The sequence below is a fragment of the Diadema setosum genome, chromosome 14 (assembly GCF_964275005.1).
Source record: "Diadema setosum chromosome 14, eeDiaSeto1, whole genome shotgun sequence".
In the NCBI taxonomy this organism is placed as follows: domain Eukaryota; kingdom Metazoa; phylum Echinodermata; class Echinoidea; order Diadematoida; family Diadematidae; genus Diadema; species Diadema setosum.
Genome location: NC_092698.1, coordinates 718,936 through 731,014, shown reverse-complemented (window position 1 = coordinate 731,014; position 12,079 = coordinate 718,936). Strand labels below are relative to the sequence as shown.

The 12,079-nt window shown below is 35.3% G+C and overlaps 1 protein-coding gene across 1 annotated transcript in view; it reads left to right on the top strand.

The window, feature by feature from the left end:
• Positions 1-12,079, top strand: part of LOC140237813 (extended synaptotagmin-2-like) — a 103,043-nt gene that overhangs the window by 19,448 nt on the left and 71,516 nt on the right. The window contains exons 3-4 of the mRNA XM_072317743.1: positions 2,885-2,926; positions 5,967-6,104. Coding sequence (XP_072173844.1) covers positions 2,885-2,926; positions 5,967-6,104 — 180 coding nt within the window. The remainder of the gene's footprint in view (positions 1-2,884; positions 2,927-5,966; positions 6,105-12,079) is intronic.

The following is a 12,079-nucleotide window of genomic DNA, read 5'->3' as shown; positions in this document are numbered from 1 at the left end:
CAATGTCAAGGTTTGACACTGTTGAAATATAAGCAAGTGTGTTACATTCCATGCTTTCTGACAATCATTATAAAAGGTTGTATTTGATCTCACTGAGCAGAGTATTTGGAAGTGATGAGTTTCCATTCACTATTACAACATAATACAAGGATGGTCTGCTTGTGGTTGCAGAGAGCCTTGAATAAGCCAGATAGGCAGCCTGCATGCACGTGTCTTTTTATGTGTATCATCATTTGTGGTTAGAACCAAGCTTGTGAGTCAACAGAACACCTGGGTAACCTTAAAACTGCAACTTCTCACCTCACATACGATGTATCAAACAGTTTGTTTTGATGTCAATCATGATGATTACATTATTTTTAAAGTGTTTTTCTCTATTTCTTGCTCTACAAAGTGCGCAGTTCTGGCAGACTGCATTTTTTTTAAAGGTCTATAAGATGGGATAAGTTCGTGGAAGCAGCTTTGATACAAAGGCCATGTCCAGTTGAAATAGTACACCATACATCATTGTTGTAAACATTATCTTTCCATTTGCTAGTGCTCCTTAAAACTTAAAGGACAAGTTCACCTTCATAAACATAAGGATTGAGAGAATGTAGCAATATTAGCAGAACACATCATTGAAAGTTTGAGGAAAATTGGACAATCCGTTCAAAAGTTATGAATTTTTGAAGTTTTAATGCAGTAACCACTGGATGAGAAGACTACTGCATTGTATGAATAACTTAGATGTCACATGCATACAACAATTATAAGGAAAATACAAAGAGAATTTCACAAAATTTCATCTTTTGAAAAAAGTACACATTCCCTTGGCTCGTTACCGACATATGTTAGGGGTAATATCATTCCCCCTGCCTTTAGAAAGAGGCAAGTCAAGTGCTCTTTTCTTATGCGAAAAAAGTGAAAATATGTTGAATTTTCTTTACATTTTATACTGTTGTACGCATATGAGTATTATGACTCACAAGCTGTAGTAGTCTCCTCATCCAGCGGTTCCAACACAAAAATTTTAAAAATTCATGACTTTTGCATCGATTGTCCAATTTTCCTCAAACTTTCACTGATGTGTTCTACTAATATTGCTGCATTCTCTCAATCCTTATGTTTATGAAGGTGAACTTGTCCTTTAAATGCCACAAATTTGATGTTCCTGAAATACACTACACGAAGCATACAAATGATATCCATGTGAATTTTTGTATTCAACAATGATTTCTTTCCATCAGAAACCAATGAAAATTACGCCCATTTTTGTTTATAATGAATTCTAAAGTGTTGCAAGAGTTCCCTTTTTTTTTAGCATTCCAATGTTTCTTCAAGTGTATTGTTCAAATCATTGTCCCCGCCGAATGAGTTCGAGCAGGGGACCATGAAACGGGCTCCGTACGTGTGTGTGTCCGTGTGTCCGTGTGTGCATCCATGTGTGATCAAAATCTTCAATTTGCTAGTACTTCTCTGTCATTTATGAGCCAATTTTGATTTTGTTTGCTTTATATGATAGCACTACATGGGAGCTTTGAAACTTCTACACAGAATTTCAGTTGTGACCTTTGACCTTGACCTTTGACCTATATTGTACATTTGCTACAAAATGCTACTCCTTTGCCATTTCTAACCCGATTTCGATTCCGTTTGCTTTATGTGATGGCACTAGTTGAGGGCTTCAAAACTTATACACAGAATTTTGACCTTTGACTTCTTTGACCTTTGACCTTGATTTTTTGACCTGTATTGCACATTTTGCTACAAAATGCTACTTCCGGCGGGGCATATATTACGCACCGCGTAATTTCTACTTTTCCTTGTTTTGAAACTTGCCATGATTGTAATCCTCCTAGATGTGGATGGATACCATTCTAGGCTTTTGTATCTGGAGGCGTTTCATTGAAATGAGCCCGATGAGAATTTTTTATTCATTAGTTGAGAAGGTATTCTTTGAAGCATTTCCTTCAGTGTCTCAGAATCAATACCCCTGCCAAGCCCTCCTAACTGTCCGCTTATGCTTTGTTGATCATCAATGGGATTAGTTTGTATTTTGACTTGTACTGTGTAAGAACAGTCTTCAGAAGGGGAAGCTTATTCTTTTCATGACTGAATTCTGTGCTTTACCTTTGACTGTACTTTGACTGGTACATTTACCCAGTATCCCCTCTTTGTTTGTTTGTTGTTTTGTTCAATGATCAATTTACTGATTTTTAGTCATTCACACACCTTGATGGAAAAAAGTAGTGTGGTATTTAGGATCATAAGATCATAAAAAAAAAATCATTAAAAAATCATTCAATTTGCAATCCAATTTGGAGCTAAAGTACTGTATTTAAAATGTCAGTAGTGTGTCCAAAGTTTTTTTGAGTAGGATTGATGGCATGTTGCTCTTTGTGTTTTAATTTCAAGTATTTTAAACTTGCTTTATCAATGCAAGGTTTCTATCAAGGACACACACTGTGGTGGCTGCATTACATCTCAAATGAAACAGAATATATTCAAAAGTTTTTGGTCCTTGAATTTGACAAACAAATCAGGGTTACCAATATTGCACATTCAGTCACATGACCTAGTTAGCTAGCCATATACAAGGTGCTAATTGTATGATGCACTGCTGTTAATGTGTTTCTGAATTTCATTTGAACTAGTTCTTTAGCTTTACCCCCTCTTTTTTCTCATTTGATACTGATTTTCAAATATCATTGCCTATTCCAGAGTGAAGAGTTACTTGAAACAAATACTCTAATTACACATTTCTAACATTTTATGATTTCTGTGTGTTATGCATGCAAAATGATTGGTGTGCTCATTGACACAGTGACACCTTTGTACTTTAATCTTCTATGTACACTGTGATACCTAATAAACTTCATTCAACCTGATTTCTCTGCTGCAGGTGTATTTCCCAGACACAGAAAGGGCAGAATGGCTCAACAAGGTGAGTAGGGTATAAAATTTGTGCTTTTGATTCACAAAAAGTGGTTCATGTACAAACATATGACATGTCCTCAGAAAACTTTGGACAGGAATGCTCATCAGCAGATGAAATTTTGTATTTCTATTTTTTTTTTTTAAAATCTGCTTGAGGACAAGAGGAAATTGTGATATTTTATGTTCTTTCATTAATGAGTGAAAATTTTTTCAAAATTAAACAAAAAATTGGTATGTTGGAATATTAATCCTGACTTGCAAAGAATTCTGTAGGCATTTATATGATGTACACTGTACGTGTATTAATGAGCTTGACTTGTCAGAGGTCATGGTTCATGACTTTGAATAGTAAAAAAGTTCAAGTGGCTTTCAATATTGAGTTAGACTAGGAAGAAGGACAAACAATGACAAACAAATTTTACTAGTTAGACCTGTGCTTTTAGAAGTGAAAATGAGAGAAGGGAGTGTCTTAGAAAAATCTTAAAACTGGCAAGAGGTGGTTAAAATGATTGGAAATGATTGTGGAAAGGTGTTAACAGTTGTGTCCTACAGAACTGGTAATTCCATTTGTACAGCTTTCCATGAATTGTTAAAATGCCGCACAGTGGATGATGTTACTGTCTGTAGATTGACTACAAACTTTTGTATGATGTCAGCTCTCAGAATGTCTTATTCCTCATTATCAAGTGATGCACACCTTAGAGTTGATGAAGGCTGTCATGTTGTCTCCTAATGCTAATGATTTTTCTAAATTATGTAGATCATGTGTATGCACAGTGCATGCCCTGTAGTGTATGGGACTCTTCCTGTCATCATTGGTTTCAGTAGTATCAGCTGAGAAGTGGCCATCCTGACAAATTACTCCTATGCACACACTTCAAAGGAGGAAAGATTGCCCTTGATGCTTTAGTAGTACAGTGGTCTGCAAGAGAAAATTGTGTCATAAATACCGCTTTCAGTAACTCATGCATTTTTGGCCCGCTCCTGGTCCGAGCTAAATTAGCCCGTGCCAAGCATTAAAAATTGCGTTCAGTAACTATGGCAGATCCGCGCTACTTTTACGATAACCCTTTCATAAACTTGGTCAAGTAAGGGATAACTGCCATGGTAACTGAACACCTCATGGACAGAACGGAAGTGCATTTTCGCGTGATATTTGATGTGCGTGCCGTGCGCTTATGAGCTGAGCAGCGCAAGCTGTGACCTTTGACCGTGAAAGGAATTTTGGCCCCCACCTGGCGCTGCTATCGTCCATAAACTCTTCAATCAGCGCCAGGCCCGCGGCGCCTGGTCCGCACCTGGTGCTAGCTGCAGCAGTGCCAAATTAGTCTGCACCTGGCGTGGGCCACTTTGGCCCCCACCCATTCATAAAAGTTTTGCGAAATTAAAATGCACGTGAAAGTTCGTTTCTACACTATATACATTGAATGCCAGTGGCAGTTAGCGAAAATTTCATGCCGCGAATATATCATGTTTTACAGTATTATACTGATTATAAATACAGAGACATATTTTGGACATCATCTTAAATGCATAAGCCATGGAGTGCAAAATGCGTATAAAATAGCTGTTTGAGTTGATTGAAGGTGAGGATGATGATATTAATTGAAAACACAAACATACATCGTAAAATATTGCATTAAGTGGGTCCAAGCATTACTTCAGTAGTGTACCATCTGTAAATCACCAATGGACCTTCTTATGAAGGGCCATAATCACAGTACAGCTCCACCGCTTGCTACATTATACAGTACCACCGAGAGTTCAATGGCTCGAGTCAAGAAGATAGATTAAAGGTATAATATCAACCTGGTAGTTGAGATAGCTTGTGCTGAAAGAATGATTAATGCTACAGAATAAGTCAGCCATTAGCATGAAATGCTTTTGAAGATGGGGGGGGGGGGAGGGAGGGACTGCTGATCATTTGAACTGTTGCTGGACAATAATAGAAAAAAAAATGTGCTATGAATGGCATTATTATTAAATGCCTTAATCACTTGTCATCCTATCTTACACTGTAGACATGCGTATTCATGTGTAGTACTGGAGAAATGTTGACAAAATGCTTCAGAAGTAAATATTTCCTCAGCTGCCAAGCATACTGCAGTTTCTTGGGACGTGGCTTCAGTGGACATGAGTGCTTTACTTCCCAGGATGTCTGATGGCCACTATAGTACTGTGACCAACTGATTCCTATTGGCCATGACTGATAACTGTTGCTGATGCTAGAGTTTCACAACCAAGACTGGTGTCAGTGTGGAAGGCCCAAAGGCCCGCTGAGAGCCAAATGAATTGGCCAGATGGGCAAGCATGACCAGGCACGACCAACTTCAGTCATGGGTTCAAATTGAGTGTACTATGCCTCTGAATGAGAGTAGATTGGAATGAATTCTGGGCACAGTGAGATCAAAGCCATCTTCATAGTTTTCTTTTTAATAGTGGATTTAAAGGTGCACATTAGTGACATATAGAAAAGGAGTAGACTGCAATGCATCACAACATACCTATTTTCTACTAAAATAAACAATACCATGGTTTAGAAGGTAACTCACAATGAAAACACATTTTACATTGTTTGCATATCAAGCAATAACAGTGTGTGTCCATTTCACAAGTAACCTGAAACACAATGTATTTTTGAATTGCATAGTCTTTGAATAAAAATAAGGAATGATTATTCAATATTCATTTGAAATTGTGAGGTCAAACTAATCTTGCTCTTATCAGTGCACAGAATAGATTTTAATATGAAGTCAGCTGTGCAGTATCATACACACATTTTTTTTTTTTTTTTTATTCTTTCATGCACCCCACAGTGGTTGTGGTGAAGGCAGTCAAAAATTTTTATTTGTCTGTTTGCTCATTGGAAACCATAAAATGATTAAATGGAGCAAGCATTCTGCCTTCCCATACTTTGTCAGGGGTGTAGCTGAGTCTCTTGAAAATGTGTGCAGTTAATTGCTGTATCAAAACACGTACCGATAATGCATTGCAGAATCTGATTTTAGCAAGCGCAATTTTCTTTACATACTGTTTCTTTTGTGTAGATTGTGAAACACCTGTGGCCGTATGTGGAGGGGTATGTAGAAGATCTCTTGCGAACCTCTGTGGAACCAGCCGTCCAAGACAACCTACCATCCTACCTGAAGTCATTCCGCTTTGAGAAGATCCGACTGGGAAGATATGTAAGTATTCTATTAGATCATATGGCCTTTTTTACGATCAGTGGTGTAACTTTTGTATTCAGAGGGTCAAAATTTCAAACAAAATATTTTTTCATTATTCTGTTTGATTCCTGTTGGAAAGTATTCAAATTTTTGAAAAAATAACATTTCAGACCTTAAAGCTGAAGAGTTATTGGTGTAATTTAAGGAAAACCCTGGCACCTGGAGTAAATTTAAGCAAAATTTTGTTTTCATGAATTGCACCATAATGACAAAACTCTGTAGTCAAACTTCACCATGCAAAGTTTATATGGTTAACAACAATATATAGTTTGTGAATCAAAACTATTTGGGGGTTGAATATAAAGTGAATTAAAAAAAAATACATGAGATTTATAAATTTTTGGTAAAAATACCAATTGACATGCAATTTTTAAGATTTTAACTATTTAATGGAGGGCAAGCCAGGTCAAACTCTATACTATAACAAGTCTTTAAGAAGGGCTACCTTCCTATGTAGGTTAAAGGAAATTCCAATCATTTCTTTAAATCTTGGATTTTTCACACATGGATGTTTCGGAGGTGACAGTTAACATAATAGAATGTTTCGGAGGTGACATTACTATTAACACTCAGTTTTTTTGAGAATAAGTGACAATAACACAAAACTTCTTCTTTTTATCAATGTTTTTAATAATTATAACTCGAGAACAAGAAATTAACTCCTGTTTCAAGCAGATAAACCACACAGAACAAGTGTTTTTTTTACACTTCATTAATTAGCATGGGCACCGGTAGTTTGCCTTCCATTTGGACGAAGGTTGTAAGCTAAATATTGTAATCTGAAGAAACGTGGCATTCCATTTTCTACCCTCAATTGAGATGAGGGTGTGAGATCATTTTAGTAATGTTTCTTTGCTCTCAGAACATTTTATTCCACAACACCAGGGAAGAATCACTTCGTTTCGGAGGTGACATTCAATGTTAACATTGTGTTGAAATATTCATTTACAGTAAGAATATGACGGACATATTTAAAGCTAGATATTGTAATCTGAAGAAACATGGCATTCCATTTTCTACCTTAAATTGAAATGAGTGTGTAAGATCATTTTAGTAATGTTTCTTTGCTCTCAGAACATTTTTTTCCACAACACCAGGGAAGAATAACTTTGTTTCGGAGGTGACATTCAATGTTAACATTGTGTTCAAGTATTCATATAGTATGTCCCCCCCCCCCCCCAAAAAAAAAAAATACAATTAGACTTTTGATTAAATCAGCTAAAATCTACTTTGGGGTCTTAAATTATAACATCTTAGCTCTATTTTGCAGAAAGCCCCAGTCAATTTGGTTAAGTGGTCTCAAAGAAATGTGGATTGTTATAAAGGATGTCAGGAGTCTGATTCTTCCAAGTTTAGCACTTGGATGCTCTTGGAACTGCATATTAATGTGTAAACACAATATACAGAACTTGGAGGGAAGGGATTCCTGACATGCTCTACAAAAATCCTCATTTGTCTTTGACCTCTGAAGCAAATTGAATGGGGTTTTCTGTAAGGTGTGGGCAATGAGTTATAGTTTCAATCCCTCAAATTGTATTTTAGATTGATTCACTATCTTTAAAGTTATCGTTGCGGAGGGTACCACTGTAATTTTTTGGTGGGGACATAGGTTATGAATGCCAAAAGCAAAAATTCTTATTTGACTTGTATTATGTTTTTGTTTGCACATAGTATTAAATAGATTAATTCAAGGATGTTCATGAATTCTTCATCATTCTTGATAGCCACCATACAAATGTTATAATACTGGCATGGTGAAAGGTGTTTGGTTCATCTGGGATAAATTTTCTATATACCAGATTCATTTAAACTGTTGACATTACTAAAATATATTTTATGTATCTTTCTGAATTGCTTGAAAATTACCAGCAAATCATATATATTAGTCACTTTTGAGAGTAAAAAGTATAAGATAAGAAAAAATCATTTTATTGTTTTGGAGGTGACACAACACAGAGACAACCCAACTTCTCAGGTGTTAACTAATACAATTGTGAACATTCATGTCTTTCCTCATGGCTTTAATTTTCAAATATAAGCTCTTTCTTTCAGTTCTTACTTGTTATTTTGTTTAGTTATTCTCTTTCATGATAGTGGATACCAGCTCATATTTTGTTTTGGATTGTAATTCATACTAATCTTCAGCAAATTTTTACAGTTTGGTAAAGACAACAGTTTGTGTTTCCCAGCTGAAGAGAGCAGCATAATGCTTTTGTGTGAACTTATGGGGAAAATTTTTTTTAGTTCAGTAATTTTACCCATCAACTTCACAGAAGGTCCCGGACACAAACTGGTCTCAAATAACCCTATAAGGGACCAAAAAAGGACAAGTTCACCTCAATAGACACGAGGGTTGAGTAAATACAGCAATATTAGTAAAACACATCAGTGAGAGTTTAAGGAAAATAAGACAATCCGTTCCAGAGTTATGAATTTTTGAAGTTTCTGCTCAGTCAAAGCTGAATGAGAAGACTTCTATAGCTTGTGGTGTCACACATGTACAAGGATATAGAGAAAGTATCAAGAAAATTCAACATATTTTCACTTTTCTTGCATAACAAAAGAACACTTGACTTCTCTCTTTTGGAAGGCAGGGTGAATAATATTGCCCTAACATACACCAGTAGCAAGTTGAAGAAACGTGCACTTTTTTCAAAAAGTAAAGTTTTGTGAAATTCACTTATATTTTCTTTATATCGTTGTATGCATGTGACATCATACATTGTCGTAGTCATCTCATCCAGCAGTGATTGCATAGATATTTAAAAAAAACCATAACTTTTGAATGGATTGTCCAATTTCCCAAACTTTCAATGATGTGTTCTACTAATGTTGTTGCATTCACTCAATCCACATGTATATATGAAGGTGGACTTGTCCTTCAAGAAACCATTTTCTTTTCCTTGAAATTCCAGTACTTAAAGCCAAATTCTAAGATAAAACATAATAACAAAACAAGGTAAACACGTCATCAAAATTATATTGAGATAGAACTACAAATCTTGTTTTTGGATCTTTCCCTTTCCAGTCCTGGGGACTTGTTCCTCTGTTCACTTTAGTTGTCAGATAACTTCAATAATCTTAAAAAATACAATGTCATAAACAGTTGGTTCAACTTGGAAAATGTAATAATTATTGTCATATTAAAAAAAAAAATCACATAATTTTGTTTATGATTACCACATTGTACAAGGAAAAACAACAACTAAGAATTCAAGAACAAGTTGTGCACCAGCTATAGGCATGTGGACTTTTTGTGGAGTTTGATCATTTTATGATTTTTTTAAGATTGTGGACTAGGGCATGCATGAACTGCCACATGTATCACTTTGGTATCAAGGGAATTCTGGTGAGCTAGGTATACAAAAGTCACTTCTATTGCGATGATTTTGTAGATATTAAATGTATTTGAAAATGTTAATAGATAGTGAAAAGGAACTGAAGTCTTGCCTTTCACTGTCACATAACAATATGGTGTTAACAAACAATGTCACCTCCGAAACACAAGAAAAAGCAACCTACATGGAAAGCTGTGATTGGTAAATCTTCACAACTAAATTGCTTAAATTGAAAATCAAGCTTCTAAGATGAAAGCATCTATATGTTTACTTAATTAAAGCAGGATAATTGATCTTGATTACAATATTATATATACAACAGATGGGTGTATTTTGTGCATTCTCTTTGTTAAAAAAGTGAAAAAATGTAAATTTGCCCTAAAACGTACAGTATAGTAATAAAAATAAGAGTGAGAGTGTGTTAATTGATTTCTCCACTTTGAGACTTATGTTACTAAAATAAATGAAACCATTGGTGTACATGATATGGTTTCTCTTCAATAGAAATGAGCAAAAACTCTTGTTAACAGTGTTTTGTCACCTCCGAAACAGTAATTCTTAGTTTTTATTAGATCTTTTATTAATCTCTAGAAAATTCTCACTTCCTGTTGCCATATTACTATTTTCATCCAAAAGAGATTCCTGTCAATTGGACAGAATCAAACAAAATTGCTTTGTCTTCGAGAAATTATCAAATATAATACGCTTGTTGTTTCGGAGGTGACGATTGTTTCGGAGGTGACAAGTGTTAACGGAAAATTGTAAATTGCTCCGAAATGAAAACAACAGGCTATATTTCTACTACCTTCCTTCAGAGATAATGTGAGGGGATATGTTACATTTTTGTAAATGTAATGTATAACTGATGTCAAGAATAAAAATATCAAATACATAAATCTGTTGTCTCGGAGGTGACAGAAAAGTTAACGGAAAAGTTGCATAAATTTATAAACACTCACCCAAAAATGATAAGCTATTTGAATAAAATAATCTTTGGATCAAAGTTAAGTCAGATTGATTACTATTCTGTTTTGATGGAAATTAGCAAAGTTGAATTTTATAATTGTGAGCAAGAGCTAACTCAAAAGAGGGGTTAATTGTTAACGGAAAATGTCACCTCCGAAACATAAAGTTTGGACAATTTCAGTCTTTAAAGAAGACAAAGCAGAACCTGGTAAACATAATAGTTCTTAAGTCTGGATACCTGTCTATCACCACAACAACAAAAATAATGAAAAGGAATAAACAATTTAATATGCTAGGTCTGACAAAAAAACCATGTCAGAGTGCATACACCAAAAGTGTTGGATTTCAAGCATGTAAGTGCATGCCACATCTGAAAGAAAAAGAGAGGAAAGTTCATTAAGGTACCCAAGGTAGACAATGTGGGTGGTAAGTTTATGAGAAAAAATAATGCATATCTGTCAGTGTATAAGAAAGTTATACACCAATTAGTGCCAAAACCGTGTTTTACACCACTGATTGTAAAAATGGCCATATGCAATGCGATTCCAATGAAGTCAGGCACTTTTATACAAATTTGTGGTAATCAAATGCTGCAAAAAATGGCAGCTTTTTAAATTGCTGTGGTGAATTTACAGAAGGATGCTTTCAGTTTGTGTGTGAGTGTTTGTTTTGACCATGGCATATTTTGTTGGTAGAAAAGTTATGGTTGTTTGAGGACATTCATCTGTTTTTACTCAATGTTTGTTATTAGTGTGTATACACTGTACCTTGAATATAAATAAGACCATAGATATATATAGCCTATACATATTGAAAGTTGCGTAGCTATGCAAACTATACAGCCAGTACATATCTTCAGCCTGCCAAAGCTTTAATATATTACCATTGGTATAAACACATTACAATGCAAGGTGAAGGTTTCTTGGCACAAGAGTGCCATCATTTAGAATAATTGAGCGTGAGAGTATAAATTTCCTATTTGTAAAGAGCAGTTGAACGTTGCATTGCTACAGTTTCTAGGGTCCTGGTGATATTGTGAAATGCTGGTACTGTTAGGATTTTTTTTCTACATTCTCCCACAAGCATTATATGATAAGCTATTAAATATTTAGAGTCAGCTACCAGGAACTTTTAGACAAGTGCATTTCAGATGAACAACAGAAGTATCTGTTGAATCGAAATCAGTCTCATAGCTAAATGAACATCTCAAAGGATCTTAGAGTTCATAAATTTTCTCATCAAAATGATGAAGTTGTTCCCTCACTCACTTTATACAATTTAGGCTTAAGTCTACAATAGAAAGCTCCTGTAGATAAATCAGTATAACCCTGTACGAGGCATCTCATACCTGAGCTGGGACGACAGCTCTGCAAATCTATTTTCATTATCTCCTGTCATTTCTTCGTTCCTTGTAAATCACCCTGGCTTCACTGCCAATGAGTCATCTGTCTTGACCCTGTCTAACTTACTGGTAGTCATTAGTGCATTATCTTCTTGTCTTCTTTAGTGACACCCCAGCTACCCCCTCAAAAACAAAACAAAACAAAACAACAACAAAACAAACAAAAACAAAAACATCCCCCAAAAAACAAAACAAAACAACCCCCAAAACACACACACTACAACAAC